Here is a 20,616-nt window from a genome sequence, read left to right on the forward strand (position 1 = left end):
TGACTCACAGATCAAGAATTTTTCTCAATTTTGTATAGATTTTACTTTAATTGATGAACAAACAGTTAAACCGAAATATCTGGAAAGATTCAAGTTACATAAACAGGTGATCGAGGAAAATGTTTTTGATCTCTCATACTTTTCAGCAAAGTTAGTGATTTGCATAAAAACTTGTACTGTTGGCAATTTTTATCTACCAAACTGATCCTATAAAAAATTTGAAAACCAGTGGACTCTTAAGTTTTCATGTAGATGATTTGCACAGGGCACGGTAATTTTTATTCAGAATTTCCGATACAGCCAACTCAAAGTGTAAACTGTCTTTTTAAAAACCATTTTTTTTTTTTTTTTTTTTTCGAAATTGTCATAGGATTTTTTTTTCTATTTTTGCGTTTTTACTATTGAATGAAAATGTCTTCCAAAGACTTGTCAAAGGTAACAAACGAATAAACTAGAAGTAATTAGATCAAAGCTGCAGAAAACATCTCGAAGCTGATGCTTCAAACTTGAAAATGCTTTGTCAAACAGTTCTTTACATGCATATTTTATTCGACAAGGTCTGACAGGTTATAAGAAACCAAAAATGCTTCTGATGTTAGCATGTTTACGTTACTTGAATTTTTTCACATTATTTAGTCGTGCCCTTTGTTTGTTGGATAAAAGAATTACCTAAAATTTGAAAAGGCCTGTTTAGTATGTCAAAATGTGTCAAGATTCAGCGAAGTTAATTCATCGACTTTGCTGAGTATGCAGCCAGCCATTTTGGGGCCACCGTACTTTAATGAGTTACCGTCTTCTACCAAATGTCTAAATCTATTAAACTTCTCCTAATGATTTTGCGTCTGGTTTTGTGGGAATAACAGCATGAAACTTCTTGGGAGAATATTATATGTAGTCTTTTTTTTTTTTCTTTCTAGAATTCAGGGTGTCTAGCTGTCAGGATAATCTTAAATACCGAGTATCTCAAAAAGATGATTTATTTATGTTGAGTACATTCGGCATGTGGGCACCCTGTAGATTTATATCTAAGGACTGATCCGCGAAATAAATATTGTGTTCCTTTTTCATTCAGTCACGGTGCGAAGTGATTATTGTTTTTAATAAATGGAAATCCTGACTCGTACCAATCTTTTCAAGACTGTTTTCACGTGTTTCGTATAAAGTTTGGATCCTTTTACAGACCTCTGTAAAAAAACGTGATCGGTTTCACTCACCACAGACTCGACAAATCAGCGTTTCAATAAGTTTTCTATATAATTGTTAGTAAAACGATGATCTTCAGTAGCTCCAAAGGTTGAAATGTTCTAATTTGTCATCAATTCTACTAAACGGAATTATTTAAATTATATCATACATAAATAGTAAAACTTATCGGTAGAGCGTCTATTAATGTTGGAAAACAGTTTTCATTGCAAAAGAGAAAAATAAATTGGTGTATTATTTAAAAAGAAATAGAAAAAAAAAGAGATTAACAATAACAATAATAATAATAATTCACATATACGTAGACGTGATAATAGATCCTGCGTATAAAATGTGCCAAAAGACACATCGACACATGTAAAAACAGACTGCACCTATCATAGAGTTGGATGTAAAATGGGAACAAAAAAAATTGTAATAAAAAACTTTTAGATGGATAAGAACCAACATGTGACAGAATAACAATGTGTTTTGTGCTAACAAGTCTAAAAACCAACCGATTATAACAGTGCATGGCACCATGACCTGTGCAATCTAGACGGAGCATCGTAAAATTGACAACATTTCAGAAAAAAAAAAAAAAAAAATTTGGCCGTCGTGAGGAGAAGAGAAGAAGAATTGTTGAAAAAATGTTTCGGTGTGAAAACACTGTGAACACACGAGAAAAAAAGAAAGGAAAGAAAGAAAGAGAGAAAGGAACTTAAACCGTCGTCACAAAAAGTGACGATATAGCAAATGTTGCATGTCACGCTTAAATGTAGAGGACAATGAATGCCACGCTACGCTAATTCTGCCAACAAGATTATATGATTGAATGAAATATTTCGTTGCCTCTATAGCATGCCGCATTTCGTCAAGAGTATGCTTTACGCGCATGTTACAAGGATGATGTATCGTCGATTTAATGTATTTGTTGTTCAATTTCAGTCATTACTTATACGTGTTGTGTTGGGCTAAGCTATAGGTACATACATGTTTTGTCTGAATCTGATGTCTTGTGTCTGTTGTTTGTTTACTTATTTTTATTTTTTGGTTCTACTCTTACATTAAATTATTAAATCTATATTCTTGTTCTTATCGGCATGATTATTAGAGTTTTGTTTTTGTATTTTACGTCTTGTTTTTTCACCGGTTGCACTTATTTTTAAACTATATTTAAGAATAATACCACTTTATATGATTAATATAAATTTTTTACACAACATATATGTGTATACACACACACACACACACACATTATAGGCTAGATGATACATGAAATTTGTTACGCTTAACGCTGTGCTTTTTATTTAATGTTATTTGTTTAAATTTTAATAATGTGTTGCGATTTTTTTTTTTTTTTTGTTCTCTTCTTGTTTTTAGTTTTTGGCATTTTATTCACTTTTCTCCACAAACTTTTCCTTCACATTGCTTACTTGTTTTCACCACCTTATTTCTTTCATTCACCACCATTTACTTCACTATTGTGATTAAAAAATAAAATAAAAAAATGTAAATATAAACATGTCCACATACATGGTCAGATCTCTTTTCATTTATCGTTTATCCAGTAAAATCGTGACGTTCATCAAGCCTTGAATTAAGTTTACTTGCTACAATATCTTTAGACGATTTGTAGTTTCACCAGAATCTCTTTTACATTGTAATTTCAAAGTGCGACAAGAAAAAATGTGGCAATTTGCTGAGATCCTTGGATTAAAGAAAAAAAGAAAAAAAAAAATATGTACTACCGAAAGTCTTTGGTGCTATGAATTCAAGCCTTGATTAGTTTACAACAACGGTAATATTCTTTCTCACGACTTAAACGTCATTGGACACTGGCTGGTTTGCAGAGTCGGGAAGGAGAGAGACGAGGAGGTGAGTTCCAGAGGTCAGACTCTTCCCCTGGGTCAAGACCAAGCTCTGTTCTACCGGATCTTCTAACTTCATCCCCCGGTCAACGACAAGACAAATCGACTAGTGAGGAGGTCAGGCACACAAATACAATCTCTATTCAAACAACGATATTTTATTATTATTACAACACCAATTATACGTTATTTTTCTACGAATTCTATGTCCGAAGGCTTACTGCTGTGTATCGTGTGGATTTTTTTTTCTTTTGTCACTCTTTTTGTCTCCCTCTCTTTCTGAGGTTCAACGTGACTCCGTCAAATTTGATGCTTTCAGCTATTTTATTGCTCAACGTCATATAACTGTGTCTCCGAGACTCAGATGTTTCTTGTTTCGCTTTGAATGATGATGTGGTTTTTGATCGGGACTTTTCAATTTCCTTTTATAGAATACGCCACATTATAATACATGTACATAAGTTTATTCAATTTAATGGAAGAAATTATCGCAGTGGAACATAAATTTTGACTCTCAAAAATGAACTGCACTGATTGAAGATAAATAATTCAGCGGCATCTAACGATGTATTCAAACAAGTTGCTAGGTCAAAAGCCACACAGATCTTCAGTTTTATTCAAGTACATTTCAAGATCCGAGTAATTCATCATGAAGGGAATTGATTGATAAATTCTTTTATTAAAACCGATAGTTGAGCACAGAGCTCGAATCGGTAATCACAAAAAACACGGTTTTCTAAAGTAACCTGTTGCTCATGAGTAAAGCTTTAACGAATACGATTTTACTCGATATTCAACCATTTTGTTTTTTTCTCCACAAGTGATTGAATGTGAGAATGAAATTTGATGCCGTGCCTCTGTCCTGATTGAGTTAAAAAATTGTTTCGTCAGTAATTCATGTTTGTCAGGAAAGAAAGTAACGTCGCTTTATGGAAACAACTTTAGTCAGTCTTTTTTTAGTAAATAGATTGTATCTATAAAATGAAGTGAGTTATTTTTGTTCAGTAAGCGATTCTTCTAAATTTAATTCCATTTAATTGCCAGATATCTCTATTTTCTACCGAGACATGGTATTTGAATGGGTAATAACGCCGAGATTTTTCCAACTTACAATGCAAAGAAAAAAAAAAACATCAAATCTATGCTTCTTGTAATAAACGCTTTGCTAGGAATGTCATGTAAATTCGGAGAAAAAAAATGATGTACCCGTTTTATTGCTATCGTTCTGTAATTAAGTCCACGAGCCAGAGCAAAAAAAAAGTAGGTTCATAATGCAATTTTCTACAAATCTGATTTTCTTATTGGAAAATGTTTGGGGGTGTCCCCTGAATGTAAATTTAAGTTGGCGAAACAGAGGGCTTGTTGAGCTTCAGCCGCCATTTTGGAAAATACGTTTTATTAAATATCTAATGAACCATGCATGGTACGACAAATACGTTACGCATCTTTCTTGTAGGTAATAAAATTCTCTACAACTGTTGTAGAGAACTTTTTTCTGTATAGTGGATAGATTTATATTTATAGCGCAGCAAACTTCCCAACATCGTTATTGCTAAATGTGTAGTTAACGGTTGATGAAATAGTACTGACAATGGCGATGAAAAAATTTCTAGAACATCAAATTTCCAGTAAACTTTATTTCAAGTTTTTTTTCCATAAAATTGATACTTTAAATTTGAGGTGCTATAAATTAAAACTTATTCAGAACTGCACTGTTCAGAAAAAAAGTTTCCGGTAAAAGTTGTAGAGAATTTTATTATCTACGAAAACTATCCCTACTGTTTTTGTCGAACGATGCACGGTTCACGAGATATTTGAAAAAACGTATCCCTCCCACCTACTTGAATTTATAGCAAGAAAATCAATTCTCTAGAAGGTCGCAGACAAAAGGTACCTGGCTTGCGGATTGTTGTGCAGCCAAATATTTCCGTATATGACTGATATTTACGATTGGAAAAAGTTTTGGCTTAAAGGATTTTCAGCTTACTAGTATGTAAGACCGTCAAGTGAATATGAGTTTGAAGGTAAACTGAATTTGAAATGAGCCCGCTAGATTCAGAAGTATTAAATTGATCATGTGACTAAAACTTAAGTTAGCGGTCAAACATTTTTCCGGTATCAGCGTGACTAATTCAGGATTATGTTGTGTGTTGTGGGTCTCGCGGGAGCTCTAACTCGAAGGGCAGGGCCCTGTACTGACCACCCCAATCCCAATACTAATTGCAATGTAAGTATTCATCCATCTACATCGATTCAGTCTTATGTCACGAAATAAAAATTCATTGGGAATTCAGTGTAGAGATTTATAACTTTTAGTACTATACCTAGATGGAAACGGTTTGCTAGTTTCACTGTAGATGGAATATGGAATTTCTAACACTTAAAATCAGTTCACAAATTATGATATTAACTCTTTAACATACGTCATTCGTAACGTTTATAAAAAAAAAATATGTACTCTGCGTAAAATTTTCTTTCCACTCATGCCCGTTTTATAGAGTCTGAGGCATACGTGGTGTAAATCCTATCTTTAATGGTACTTTAACTTGATACTATTTTTTTTTCTCTTTCTTTTCTTTCGATTCATTCATAATCAGTTATTACCAGAAATTTCCAACGACTGAGAGTTGCCTTAACAAATCTCTTCCTAATGTTTCTTTTGCCTCAATTGTAGTTATAATTTCTGTTCAAGTATTAAATTGGGTACCCTGAAATTGAGAGAACAGGCCTTTTCAGCTAAGTATATAATATTTGAACACGCACGTGCCTTCGTGACAAAATGGAACTCCCGCTGTTTCGGTTTATAAATATAGCCAACAGGAGTAAATTTTTGATGTCCACAAACCAATCGAAGATTTACGTTCATTTTGGAAAGTTCACAATGTATACACACTGCTCTTTGGGCCCCAGTCAAGGATTTTTTCCAATTATTCAAAAACCACTTTCATACCCTGCCAAAGAAAATGGTTTGTAACTCAAGGGGTTGGTAGAAAAGGTGTACGAGTGCATTTTTGTTAACGTTAAGAAATCCGAGATCAAAATTATGACATTTTCAGTTTGAATATGTTCATCTCAAAACCAAGAATCTTTACCTTTGTACTTTTTTTCACATCAAACCCATCAATCGTTATTAAGTTTCGTGTTAGGGAAGGTAAAAAGTGGAGAAACTACACAAATTTCCTACTTAGCTGAAAAGTCCTACCGTACGATAACTACTAACACTTGATTATAATCGTTAGGAAAAAATAATCTTACTAACATATTATCCGAAATATATTGAAAATTTGATGTATGTAATACAATGTACTCAATGGCATTGAATTATCTGGATAATCATTTCCTGCAAGTATCGAATAAATTAACAAGAAAATTGTGTCCTTTCTTTTTACACATCTGAAAACTCGGGTCTAAATTCAGGGAACCGGTTGATATATATTTCAACAATGGTGATTGGTGTTGGACCTGTAAATAATAAATGGTGGTGGATATTTTTTACTTTTACCTTTTCCGCTCTCTTATGCCTTTATTTATTGTTATTATTCTATGGTTTGGTTTTTCCAATTATTTATTTACTTATTTGCTTCACCTCTAATTATCGCACCTTTGCTTTTTTACTCTATTTGTCCATTTTATCGTTGCAGGTAAAATCAACTTAATATTTTTATTATTGAAGTTTTTCTAACCATTTGATATTCTCTTTTTCTTTTCTTTATTCTACGATTACACTTTTGATTTATACTTTTAATCCACATATTTTACTGTTATATTTTATGTTCAATCCATTAGGCTTAAGTTTTACAAATTTGAAACTAAAAGTTACAAGTTTTTCACGCTCTATCCGATGGGTATGTCTGAGGAGAAGAATTTAGAACCAGAATCAGCTCATTGACGAACCCTTCATACCTTCATAAAAAAATATCTTACTCTCTTCAACATGTGTATCACTTGTACTAACACTATTTTTAATTATCGTATCCAATATAGTGGTTTAATTTCAGTCATTAATTCGGATTCATGAATTGTACAGTATTTTACTCCACGTTTTTTAAATCGTGTTTTTGACAATCTTATCTCACAGTTAATAAACTTTCTGCAAAATTGTTCATTTTCGAAGAAAAAATTTGGTGTAAAACTAAAATCACTTGATGGTTGTGAATCTTTCACAACTTTATATACTGTTTACAAAATCAAACTGGCCACTCAGTTTGCTTAAAAAGTTCGTGTTATTTCAAAATTACGTTACTTTGCGGAACGTGCGTGTAAAGGACTGAACAAAAAAGCATTTCGAAGCGTCAGTTTTGTGATGTTTTGGTCTATTTAATTTAAGAACTTTTTTACGATAGTTTGTTCGTTACATTTGATCATAGTTTTTGGATCAAGCTTTTGTTTAATGGTCGATAACTCGTTGAGAAAAAGTTATGCCAGATATTATTCAATTTTTTTTTTAAGAAAACAGTCTACACTTGCAATTTTTTCTCTTGAAAATGGGAAAAAAAATTACTGTGGCCGTGCAGCACTTTGAAGTCAGAAAACGATACATGTGGTTTTAAGGAGACACCAGTATGAAAAAACTTGATGGCGACTAAATCTGCAAATAGTATCTTGAAGTTGATGCTTTGAGCTTCGAAATGATATTTTGAATAGTTGTTTACGCGCATTTTTCACAGATCACCCAAGTTTCAAGTTACGCGTCTTTGTACGTAAAGAATCAGATGCTCTTCAATCTTGTAAACAGCTTACTTAACCAATTAATATCATCCTTCATGATAAAAACGAAATAGGAATAAACATGTGTACAATACGATAGTGAAAATTAATCCACTGTAGTTGAAAATGAAATGTGAAAATGTCCGTCCGATATTCCAGGAATCATAGGATTGTATCTCTGTTGCAGTACCGCCAGGCCGTTAATCTCCCTCCAAATGTACTCCAGCAGAAACAGAAATCATTCCTGACTTTTGGATTCAATGCTGGTTCGACGAGAAGAGAGTCCCATGTGAACGTTAACGTCACACCAACCAGCCATGACTTAGCTTCCGACACACCGGAAATACGGAAGTACAAAAAAAGGTTCAACAGTGAGATTCTCTGCGCTGCATTGTGGGGTACGTAATCGTCTCCATTTGTTACTTCTGATCCTATGAAATTTTTAATCCCGAATTTATTGTCACAGGTGTTAACTTGCTCATCGGTACAGAAAATGGTTTGATGCTGTTGGACAGGAGTGGACAAGGTAAAGTTTATCAATTGATTAACCGAAGAAGATTTCAACAGATGGAGGTATTGGAAGGGCAGAATATATTAGTCACGATCAGCGGCAAGAAGAACAGAGTCAGAGTTTACTACCTCTCTTGGCTCAAGAGCAAAATCCTACGCACCGATGGGCATAGCGATGTAAGTTGACCATTCCATGGCCTTATATTAAGATCGAATGCATTCCCCCATTTGAATTGAAAGGTAGGAAAAGAGAAGAAACTGTTTTTCAAATCACCAACAATGTTATTTGCGCCAACGATAGTGAACAGGAATGAGACAATGTACCTTCTATTAATAGAAACGAATCTTAGCGAATTCGAATAATACAAGCGAAGATATCAATAACTTGAGAACAGGTTTTATACTTAGAATGTTGAAAATGATCAAAGTCTGGTGTTTCCACGATACTAATTTTTTTGGGTTTCTTTTGCTTGATGGCCAGGTACCAAGAAATCATTCAAGACAATTTATATTTTTATATAGTTATAACACGCAGTTGTAGTTATTGTAGAAACTCTGTTCTATTGTACTTATATAAATATATTTTTATCCGTTCTACAGATGACTGGTGGTAAAAAAAAATTTGCGGTGAACTCTGGAAATCTCAACGTCGAACAAAATGAGCCCAAAAACTTTAGAATCAGAACAAAAACGAATAATTTCAAACATTTCAATTACAGCATTTTTTCTCAGATTGTTGATGTTTTAGCTTGTGTTATTCAAACTTATTCAATATCATTTCTATCTCATGATAAGGGTGTTGTTATACCTGTATTTACCATCATCAGTACCAATAACATTGCTGGAGATTGTTTCAAAGTTTTATGTCTTCTTTCCTAACTTTGATTTAGACAGTACAGTTCTTTTATCTCAAATCTGTTATTTAGTCCTTTTATTTTTAATCAGTTATTTATTGAACTTGTTTTAAACAGCAAGTTGAGCGGCGTAACGGTTGGATCAACGTTGGAGATCTGCAGGGAGCAGTGCACTTTAAAATAGTTAAATATGAGCGAATAAAGTTCCTTGTGATCGCGTTGAAGGATTCGATAGAAATATACGCCTGGGCACCAAAACCATATCACAAATTTATGGCTTTCAAGTCTTTTGGTGAACTTGCACACAGGCCGCTGCTTGTCGATCTCACTGTCGAAGAAGGCACAAGACTGAAAGTCATTTATGGAAGTGCCGATGGTTTCCACGCAGTCGATCTTGATTCTGCAACAGTCTATGATATCTACCTTCCTAAACACGTGAGTTATATTAAAATGCCTCGTTGTATTCAGAAAACGGCGAATTACCTACTACCGCGAGATTTCATATCAAGTTCTAATCACTTTTACCGCAAACCTATCCATTTGGTACAGAAACAATTGAAAACCTTGGAAGTTTGATCAAAATAATTCTGTAATTAATAATCTGAGACAGATTAAACTATTGACTGATTTTTATCAATCCTAAATTCGTATACTAAGTCAAACGATTTCAATGAATAATATAGCTCATTTTGTGTGCAAATAAGTTATAAACAAATCGTTTGGTACTTTGAAATCAAGCATTAGTTCATTATATGTACCCTGTATTCATTTTAGACCTATTGTTTTTTCCACCAATTCAATAATATCTCAATAAAAATTCAAGCTCAGGGGTTTTTCAGGTAATCAATTTAGAATCAAAATTAGCTGTGATTTAATGAAATTGGATATATCATACAGTTTTTTCATTGACAAAAAGGCAGAATATTATGACGTCTCAAATGTATTTTTTTTTTTTCTATTCTCCATATTAATGGGACATTGTCTGAATTTGATTAAATTTGACTTGCCTGAGCTGCACTTGATCAGTTTTATTTTGTAATTCTTTTGTTTGGACATTGTTTCGTCTGAACGGTAACTTCTGTATCATACTTAAGCGCGATTCTTTCACACAGCCTCAGGGACCGATCTGCCCACACTGCATCGTCGCTTTGCCAAATAGTAACGGAATGCAACTCTTGCTTTGCTACGATAACGAGGGTGTTTACGTAAACACATATGGCCGAGTCGCAAAGACAATGGTCCTGCAGTGGGGAGAAATGCCTACAAGTGTTGCCTACATTGGTACAGGTCAAATTATGGGCTGGGGAAATAAGGCGATTGAAATTAGGAGTGTAGAAAGCGGTCATCTCGACGGCGTCTTCATGCATAAAAAAGCGCAGAGACTCAAGTTTCTCTGCGAACGGAACGATAAGGTAAGAAATCGCTTAGGCGATTTTTATCTAAATCGCAACGGTTCTTCTTAACTCACAAATAATTAGACTTTGAGTAAAATTATTTAATAATGTTTCTGAGTTCGATACACACCCGAGTAGAGAGAGTGTAGACTGACCCATGAAGGTCTGCCAGATTAACAACTTGTCGTAAGACGTGCTCCTCACTCTACTTTGATTGAAAATATGATCATAATTGCACATTTAATGATTTTTATGTTCCTTCTTAGGTATTCTTTTCATCGGCAAAAGGTGGCAGTTCTTGCCAGATATATTTCATGACGTTGAATAAACCAGGTATGGCTAACTGGTGATCTCGAATGTGGCCACATTTGGCCCCACCAAAAATGCCACCACCATATCCATCCCGAGCATTAGGATTTTTCCCTCGACAACCCCCAACCCACTATTCACTGCCACGGTCAAGTATTATAGAATCCAGACAATGTGTCCATCAACGTCACAAACTCTACCCGCAGCGACAAAACACCTCGCGGACACTCAACGTCGTCAATCTCCTTGTTAAGAGATTTTTATGCTTTTTCATGTGCCCTTGCAGCGTATGCAGTCGCGTTTAGCTATGCTTTGTCATAAGATGCTTTCTGATGACACAAATTTTTTTACTCTTAGTTCGGTTCGTTTGTGAAAAAATTTTACACGTTGTTAGAAACTAGAAATTAATTGCTGAATTCGGAGTTTGTTACAAATGATAATTTCTTGTCACGAATCATTGTTACGTTATGCAATATGAATATGTACTTGAGTGGAGTGAAATGTTGGTGTTTCGTATTTCACTAATTTCAATCGACTGTTGGCCATGTTTCAGTGATTCCAGCAATAGGTCTCGAGTAGTTATTATGAATTCAGATTTTTACTCCGTTACTTTATAAACACTGCAAGGGTCAATGTTGGGTATAAAATTTCGTGTCTGACATAATTCAATGTTGCCCTTATGTATTTATAAACTACTAATAAGCGACAGTTCACTAAACGTGGGAAGAACTGATACATATTAAGGAGAAAGCAACAACAAGAAAAATGAATAAATAGTTTCCGTGTCCACGTGAAAACTCGAATTGATCAAAACTCAGGACTGCTGATATATAGACGAGTTCCCCTCACAATTTCGATGTAGCTAAAAAGTAAAAATTTCAGAATGCAGATGTGCAAACATTTTTATAGTAAAAATTTTATTTTTCTCAACGGTCAAGAATTAGTTGGGAAAATGTGATGAAAATATTTGTCTTCTTTTTTTAGTCTGCCTAAAAATTGAAAGAAATTCGCTAAATAATAACATAAAGCAAAGTGACAAAAAGTAACTCTGACAAAAAAATAATAAAGAATAATAACAGTTTTCACCAAGGTAAAATTATGGTAAAAAATTAATCAACAATTGTAATTATGATGCTATTTGCTGTTCGGAGTCTCATGTGAACATGGGAATATCCAGAAAAACGATAATATCAATACCAGTACGATTATTACATTAAATTCATAGAATCCTTTAATACTTTTGTCGACAAAAAAATAGGGAGAAAAAAACCAATAAAAAACTTAGAACAATGAATCATCAATAGATGTACTTTAACATGGATTATTTGGATCATTCCACACTCTTTTTCAGATAACCAATATTTTCCTTTCTTTTCATTATGAATAAACATTATTACTATATTAATAATATTAGTTTCAGTCTATGTGTTGATAGGTCACAATTGTACATTATTATAATTGAGAGATGAAAACTTAGATACAGTAATATTGCTCCAATTTTTTTTAACCTATATATATATACACACGAACACACATTCTCTTCAACTGTTCCCGGCAAAACAAAAATGATTACAAGTGGACTGATTACTAGTTTAGATTACGGCTGGTCCACAGTGTCGAAGTCTTCTTTTACTCAGTATCTGTATTTGTAACTAAAAACTCGAAATTACTGCTTCAAAGAAATGATGTAACTGTATACTAGGGTCCGAATAAATCCGAGTATTCTAGTTTGACCTGAAAGAGGGAAACTTGTTGACTTGTTAAACGATATTGCAGCAGGGTTTTTCTTCTAGCGTATGAATATTTTTATTGCGTTTTTCATTAACTATTCTCGTTGCGTAAATACAACATCGGCGATGTTCCAACTATTATTACTGGATTTAATCTCTCAAATGTTAGAAGGACTCGTAGAGTCCACTTTCCCTATATCGGTAAGTTGCACATTATTGATTTTGGTTGATTTTTTGCCAAAAATACATATGCTAGAGGGACACAGTTGATTGATAACCGACTATACTTTGATATTTGTAAGATAATGTGAATGGCGCCAATATCATCATTCTTGGTGTTAGCCAAACACGAGTTTACACTCATAGGAATGCACTTTTGATGAGACATTCGTGTACACTGAAGACAGTTATGAAGGTCGGTCAGTTGAAAATTAAAACTTTTTCTTTTATTAATTCGGTAATTATTAAATGTTTTTGAAACAACAAAGAATTGTATAATTGTCATGAAGAGCATGGATATCAATTTTCCACTTTAAATCATTCAAGTGTAGTAAAAAAATCCGTCAAATATTTAACATTTCAATATTGTACACTGATGTTGACTTTCATCAATATCTAGTATCTATTGATCAATATAATTGAATTAACAAAACGTATTGATTTTCATTTGACCAACCTGCCTAACATTGAACACCCAATTGTTCCTGCTGAACTGGTAATAATGACGAGCCCTTAGAGAGCAAACAGCTTTAGGTAGTATGTATCAAAAAGTTTTTAATTAAGTGTCGAAAAGTCATGTCTCTTCTTATTTTGATAACAGTTGTTTTTCCTCTCCCATCTGTTGTACTGCTTATACATAGTTTTGGGCATACTGTGTAGCATCGTTTTGTATAAGTAATGTGTATAAAGTATGATAAAGTTTAATGGACTCAAGCTTTTTTATTATTGATATAATTAATTTTTGTATTGTAATATTGTAATGCTCTGTCCTCTTTCCACGCAATTCTCGTTTCTGTTATACCGTTTGTCCATGTGTATTTTTTGTGTTTCTTTTAAAAATTTTCTTCATTACTTGACGTGACCTTATATTATGTATACTAGAGATTTAAGCCCCGACATGATCAATTATACAATATTGTATTTACCGCATACATAAAATAACAAAAAATTTGACATAAAAGGATTACTAGAAAATAATAATAATAAGAATAATAATCATCATCATCGTCATCATCATCATCAACAACAGCCGGGAATCCTAAAAAAAAAAGAAGTTTGTCTGAGAAATGACAATATATCTTATTTACAAGAAGAGTATCAGGCTTTCTGGGTAATTGATTTTGCTCAAACTTTTAGGGTAGTTTCCTTGACCTGAAATATGAAGTCTGTGATATATAGATTCTTCTAACGGACCTCTGAACACTCCAGTTGCAGTAGATTATATCAAAAGTTTCATGATTATAATTCTGTAACAAAGAAAACCTGTGGTCTATTTTTGCCTTAAATATTAATATTTCATTGTTTTAGGATTTCATATTGTGATTCAGGTGTGAATGGATATATTATTTCAGAACAATAGTGAAGTAACTGTGAATTTTCGATTACCTAATCTATTGTAAATTGAGCGAAGAAAGGTTCATTGGATCAAACCAATAAATTAGGATCTTCATATTTTGGGCCAAAAGAACACCCCTAAAAGTTTGGAGCTGAATCCATGTTCTGGAAGTCTGATACTTTCTTCGTTAAATTAATAAGGCAGTCATAAATGTTGTACATTTACCTTGTAAGTACCATAAATGAGCATTCTGTATATGAATTGGAGGTGTAATCCAATGTTGATGTACTGCATTTGTAAGCTTGCAAACTTTTCAGTATATACATATGAATCAGAGCGGTACGCTCCGACCTTCCTCCTGCTGTTTTAAGCTTAAGGGTTCTTTCATTAGAACGTGGCAAATATTAGGGAAACTGTTTGATATTAGAATAAATAAAAATGCATCCTCCAGTTTTTATACAATTTTCGTAAAATAAGGAATAATGAACGCCCTAACTAATTAATAATCCCTGTTTGTATATTAAAAACAAAAACGCAAAAAAAAAAAGAAGAAAAAATAAATAAAAAAATTAAGTATGGTCCAAACGTTGCCCCGAGTTGAAACAAAATACGGAAATGTGTAGAAAAACGTCGGTCATCCGATTAATTGGAACAAAAGTGATGCTTGGCGAGTGGTTACTGAATATTTGGGTCGAGATGTGTTTATTTGGTGCAATTAAAGACTGTTTTAAAAAATGCGAGCATACGTGAAAGAAAAGCTTAATGCAGAGCGTATTATTCCTATCTGCAGTTATATATATATACATATATATTATTACGATTTCGTGAGTTATAATTATCATTACTTAGTAACTCAACTCTTGTTCTATTATAAAACATCTAGATGGAATTAGCCTTTCGGTTTAATATCAGCGATCAGCAATTATCTTCTTCATCTTGTATCTGTTTCTTTTTTTTAAAATTATTTTATTGTTTCTCTTTTTATATCTCTTCCAAAGATAGTAGTGATTTTTTATATTAATTATTATATCACCTTATATTGATTATACAAAACGTAACATATTATTATATACATTACATTATTATTAATATTATTATTATTATTATTATTAAGATCAAATATACATACAATTCATAATTCTGTTCAATCGATTCCTATTTTTTTTTTTTTTCAACTACGCCGATATGCTGCGATCCTCTTTTCTTACTACTAATTTTGACTTGACCTTTATGAACGTGTTTACCTATAATCCACGAAGCTATAAATCTTCAACAAGTCAATATACATATTGTATATCACAAATCCAACGACGGTGTAAAAGTATAACGCAATAAGAAGAAGTACGAATAAATGTTTTATTAAAAAGAGTATAATTTCGTCATGATATTTTTGTCATAGCAGCTAAGTGTCGTACAACACATTCATTTGGCGATGATCAATAGCGAATTCGATTTGTACAATAAAATGCGTACTAAATACAAATTTCCTACTTTCAATGAATACGATCGAGGGCACGAAAACTTTGAAAATTGCATTTGAGCTGAATTTTTTTTTTTTTTTTGCGATTTGAATTCGTAATTAGGGTGCCCTGATGGAAATTGTTTTCGTAAACTATCAGAAATTTCTACATATTTACTCGGATTGTGAACTTCTAACAGTTTGTCAATTTTTATGAAAAATCTGTGACAAATTTTAATAATTATTTGGGGATTTGACACAATATCTGAAGTTCTCTGCAGAATATTAATTTCGGTAGATTTATCAGAAATCAGGCCCATTACCTGACACTTTCTCTGAACGGTTTTCCTGTTTCTAGATACTTTAAAAATATTCTTTTACAGACGTCCATATTTTTTCAAAATTTAAAACCATCGTTTAGTTATTGATGCATTTATTTTTTTGCGTTTTACGATTGTATCCTCTGTTCCAGTCCAGAAGTCCAGCCATCACAACTGCCTCGGCAAGTATGTTCAAGGTATAAGAAAAATTTTATAGCATACGCGTATTATGTATTATCTTACTTGGTACGACCTTTCGTACATACTGTTTTTACTCACAATTATATTGTAAGTAACAATAATTCAATATTCACCGGTTGATATTTTTTATTTCAATTGATTTGTGGTTTGCGTTTTTGACGGATCACTGCCTTTCTGTCGTAAGTAATAAATTTATAAGTATAATGTGACAAAACATTTCTTTTGTGATTTTTAATTGAGTCTAAAATCAATTAATATTATTATAAAATGAAAATTATCAAATTAGATGCCTTTCTTTTTATGTATCTGAATATGATAATTTTTTGAAAAACATATTTCAAGTAATCTAGAAATCAAGCGGGTATACAAATTGGCATAAAAATTTTTAAATAACTTTCTATAATATAGATTCAAAAGCGAAGATGGAAGTTAATTTCTTACTGTATGCCATGTTGTACAATGGGTCTTTTAGATGGATCACCCGTATCTCACGAGCGTATAAAATTTGAACATCGTTCTTTTTGTCATTTCAGTAGGCTGTTTCGAATGAGCTTCGTTTTTTTGTTCTTTATCGTTTGTCATGGGACACGTGCGGGAGACATTTGGTATGCAAATATCGTGTTTTATTGTAACAACTGGTGTTGACAGCGAAAGGTCAAGCGGAAAAAAATGTTAGAACTGATAAACTCTCAATTGCCAAAGGTATGTGCACCTTGTAGACGTTACCCAAGGAACGAAATTTATCAAAAAGAAAAATGTATTTAGGTGGAGTTCACTTTGACTAAAGTAGAGGAATCCGAAGGTATTACGTTTCCACATGCGTTACTCATTATCGAAGCATGAATATTATTTACAATGAGTTAAATTTACGCAAGAATAAAATTGTCATTTGAAAAACTACAATATGTTAGTATTTGACCCGGGAAAATAAGTTCACTTATCCTCATTTCCACACCACCGCAAGCGGTAAAGCATCCGGCGCGTTCTTTTTTTTACTTGGTATCCCCAGTAGGCCTACTCCACGGAGAATAATAGCAAGATCGATCTGAAGTTCTTCGAAAAATTGCAGATCAATTTTTTTCACATGTTAATTATGGTAAATTGTTTTTCCCAGTCAATTTGTACTCGCGTATATTCGCAGTTTGTTCGAAATTTTTCAGTTCATATAACCCGCCAACTATTATCGATGAAAGATAACTGTTTTAATTACGGATGAAAGATGGTTGTTTTAATTATGGATGAAGGGTGATTGTTTTCATTTTATAGGCGAACAGCGATTGACTTTGGATGTTCGTGTACGGTTTTTTTTTCTTGTGAGGTATGAGATAATCACTAAAATGGAGTACCTGGTGAATACGCAAAACTATCAACAACTAAACCAAGATCGAAAGCAGAAATCGCTGTAAGACGTTGGCATTTACCTATCGGAAGACGATTCAGAAATCTTTGAAGAAATGGAAACAAATCGGAGTAGAATAAGCACAACCAACAAAATATGACAGAGCTGTATAATTTTACAATGAAATACAAACTGAACATGATCTATGAGCCACTCGAGCAAAAAAACTCTGACACTAAGACGATCGCAATTAAAGACTGTGAAACCATCTAAAAAAAAAATTAGAGCAGGATAACTTTTACCACATTTTTTGATCATGATGATTCTGACCTACATCGCTAAATCTATGTATCGGTGAAAACAAGATGACTGACCCTGAACCAGACCTAAACCAGACCTTTGCCTAAAAAATGAAACGTTAATTTTTCGGTACAGTCAATAAAACTCAGTTACCTGTAACAGAAGAAAATATAAGTAGTGACATATGTCGATACAGACAAAAGTAAACTTAGCTTAGATAAATGAAAAATATAATTAACGAATAAAGAGACAAATCAATTGGTTGGAACAGATAGAAGATTTGATTAGCTGAAACAGGCAAGAGGTTTGATTACTTGAAACAGTCAAAAAGTATCATCAGCTGAAAGAGACAGAATGTTTGATTACCTGAAACAGACAAAAATTTTGGTAAGCTGAAACGGACAAAAGATTTGATTAGCTGAAACATATACATAGTTTGATTAGCTGAAACAGATAAAAGGTTTGATTAGCTGAAATAGACAAAAAGTTTAATTTACTAAAACACAAAAGTTTTGATTAGCATTGTCCATACACTGACAAAAAATGGGTTCAGTCCATGATGATATTCGCTTTAATATTCGTTGCTTCGATTATTAATTGTATTGATGAATAAACAACCTTCTGAATTTTTTGGATCGCCATTTGAGTTACCAAAGTGAATATCTTTTTCGACTGAACATTCTATCTCAGTGCATTTGTAAAAAAATTTGTTTCGTTGCCCTGAAACAGAAAATAAGACGATCAGTTACACGAGTGTTTATGTACATTCAAGATATATTTCATAAATACTTACGCCAAAATTCACCACTATCACAATACACTACTGAGATTTTCGTACCTGCGCGTTGAGCGCCGGGTTTCAAATGCCGTGCTTGCTCTCATAACTGAAAGGTATCAAGTCCACGCGCAAAAGGCGCCGTGGAACTTGAAAACTTTATTATTCGTAAAAAAATTAACCGAAGAGCCGAAAGATCAGCACATCGAGAGTGCGTAACTCTTATACATACCGTTTGCAAAATCGACGTGTAAAAACACGTTTCCGATTCCGTTATTAATTTACGCGCAAAAGGCTGCGTCCAATTCTTGTGATTAGTCTACGCGCAATAAGGCGCGACAGATTAAACTGTCAAAAAATTTGTATTATCTAGGACTTGTTATATATTGTTTGCAAACTCGACGCGTAAAAAAACGTGTCCGATTCCCGTTATTAAGTTACGCGCAAAAGGCTGCGTCCAATTCTTGTGATTAATCTACGCGCAAGAAGGCGCGAAAGATTGAGCTGTCAAAAAATTAGTATTACCTGGGACTTGTCCCAAAAATTCTGTAGAAACCCAATCCGGATCTGCATCTTTTTGAATTAGATACATTGCTATGCGGATTGTTGTTCTCAGATTACAAATCGAATCGAAATCGGGAGGGAGGTTGGAGGGCATGCATTATTGTGTGGCGTGACGGTCGGCGGTCCTCTTCGACGCGAAGTGTTCGAGCTCAGCATCTCCCCCCATCTAGCGTACCACGGAACGCGATAGATGGTCCAGAGATGCGTTTTGCCCATTCAGACGATCACAGAGATCAATTAAATGGAATAATGATCGGTAATGACTGAATAAGTGAATTGAATAACGACTGAAGAATGGTTGCAGAGTGACAAGAAATGGGAAATTTAATCTCGTTAATATTCAAATGCTTACAAATGGTCAAGAGACTCGAATACAGAGTCTTCTGGGAAAAAAATTTCTGTAATCGTTTGACGCTGTGGATTACAAAAGTTAGTAACATCACGGTAGATCGCGACCTTCCTACCCTTGCCTATTTCCCAACGGAACCACCCAACGGAAAAGAGAGACTCACACACGCATGCATAAGCTCCGCGACGGATCCCAAAACGTCCACCTACCTACCCGGTTACCTATATTCGATCTAAACGATTCTCCATTTTTTCCAACACACATCATTCTTCATCATTTGCGCCGTGGTCACTGACTTACATTTTCGTTGGTTACCTGTTGGAGGCAAAATGTTTTTGTATCATAGTCTGCCTACTCAGAATACAGTAACGCGGTTATATCCCGCCAACTCTAGTATTGTATGTGTTATTATATTAAATGTTGGCAGACTATAGGTACGTTAACATTTTTTAAAATTGATTAAAAACATCCTGTATGCCAAATAGCATTTTTCTAAGCGAGCTAAACCTGCAGTTGATCAATACTTGTTGGCTGCTAAAAGATTGAAAATAATATATAATATAAGATGCAATTTGATTACGTTAAGTTATGCCAGACTTTAGAATTTTTTCATTTTAACAGTATTGTGAATAATTGAATACGTTCAAACCTCAGGTAAACCCACCACTTAAACGACATCATCGGTAAATTCAAACGTAGATTATTACATCAGTTGCAAAAGACAATTCGATCTCGCGAGTGCCGAGTAAGCGATGGTTACCTGTCGCGATGCTCATTCCACTTTTAGCAACGTGTAAAATTTCTAACTTTAAGTAAGCTACGGCAAATTGAATTGCGAAAAAAAATTATTGTACTGAAAGTCAAGCACGTTGTGATCGTGAATGAGCCTATCCATGCAGCTAAGACATCGAAGATTTGTCCAACAATTGTTACCGCCACGCCACGTGACAGAGGAATCCCAGGGAAATACCCATAACCTAACACATGCAAACTCACCAATGTTGCCGAGAAATGGAAAAGTTACTCGGAAGTCTCTGCTTAAATCTGTGAAAAACAAAACAGAACACTTGCATTAATTTAGCAAATTGGCTTTTCAGTTTGAAAATAATTATTACTGTTGTCCAGTCTCATATTTATGCATTGCATGTTATGCGAGAACAAAAGTTGGGCTTTAAATGCACCACCTTGAATTATCAA

At 33.6% G+C, this 20,616-nt stretch overlaps 1 protein-coding gene across 8 annotated transcripts in view; it reads left to right on the forward strand.

Annotated features, from left to right (window-relative positions):
- The window catches only part of LOC124176844 (serine/threonine-protein kinase mig-15), a 38,794-nt gene extending 24,053 nt beyond the window's left edge, over positions 1 to 14,741 (forward strand). For 6 of the 8 annotated variants that reach the window (XM_046558617.1, XM_046558623.1, XM_046558619.1 and 3 more), the window contains 6 exons: positions 3,036 to 3,170; positions 7,948 to 8,158; positions 8,227 to 8,447; positions 9,242 to 9,559; positions 10,237 to 10,536; positions 10,785 to 14,741. In XM_046558617.1, coding sequence (XP_046414573.1) covers positions 3,036 to 3,170; positions 7,948 to 8,158; positions 8,227 to 8,447; positions 9,242 to 9,559; positions 10,237 to 10,536; positions 10,785 to 10,868 — 1,269 coding nt within the window. In that variant the 3' untranslated portion in view covers positions 10,869 to 14,741. The remainder of the gene's footprint in view (positions 1 to 3,035; positions 3,171 to 7,947; positions 8,159 to 8,226; positions 8,448 to 9,241; positions 9,560 to 10,236; positions 10,537 to 10,784) is intronic. The other 2 variants (XM_046558621.1, XM_046558624.1) reach the window with 2 other exon arrangements.
- The last annotated feature ends 5,875 nt before the right edge of the window (positions 14,742 to 20,616 follow it).

The sequence above is a fragment of the Neodiprion fabricii genome, chromosome 2, assembly GCF_021155785.1.
Source record: "Neodiprion fabricii isolate iyNeoFabr1 chromosome 2, iyNeoFabr1.1, whole genome shotgun sequence".
NCBI lineage: Eukaryota > Metazoa > Arthropoda > Insecta > Hymenoptera > Diprionidae > Neodiprion > Neodiprion fabricii.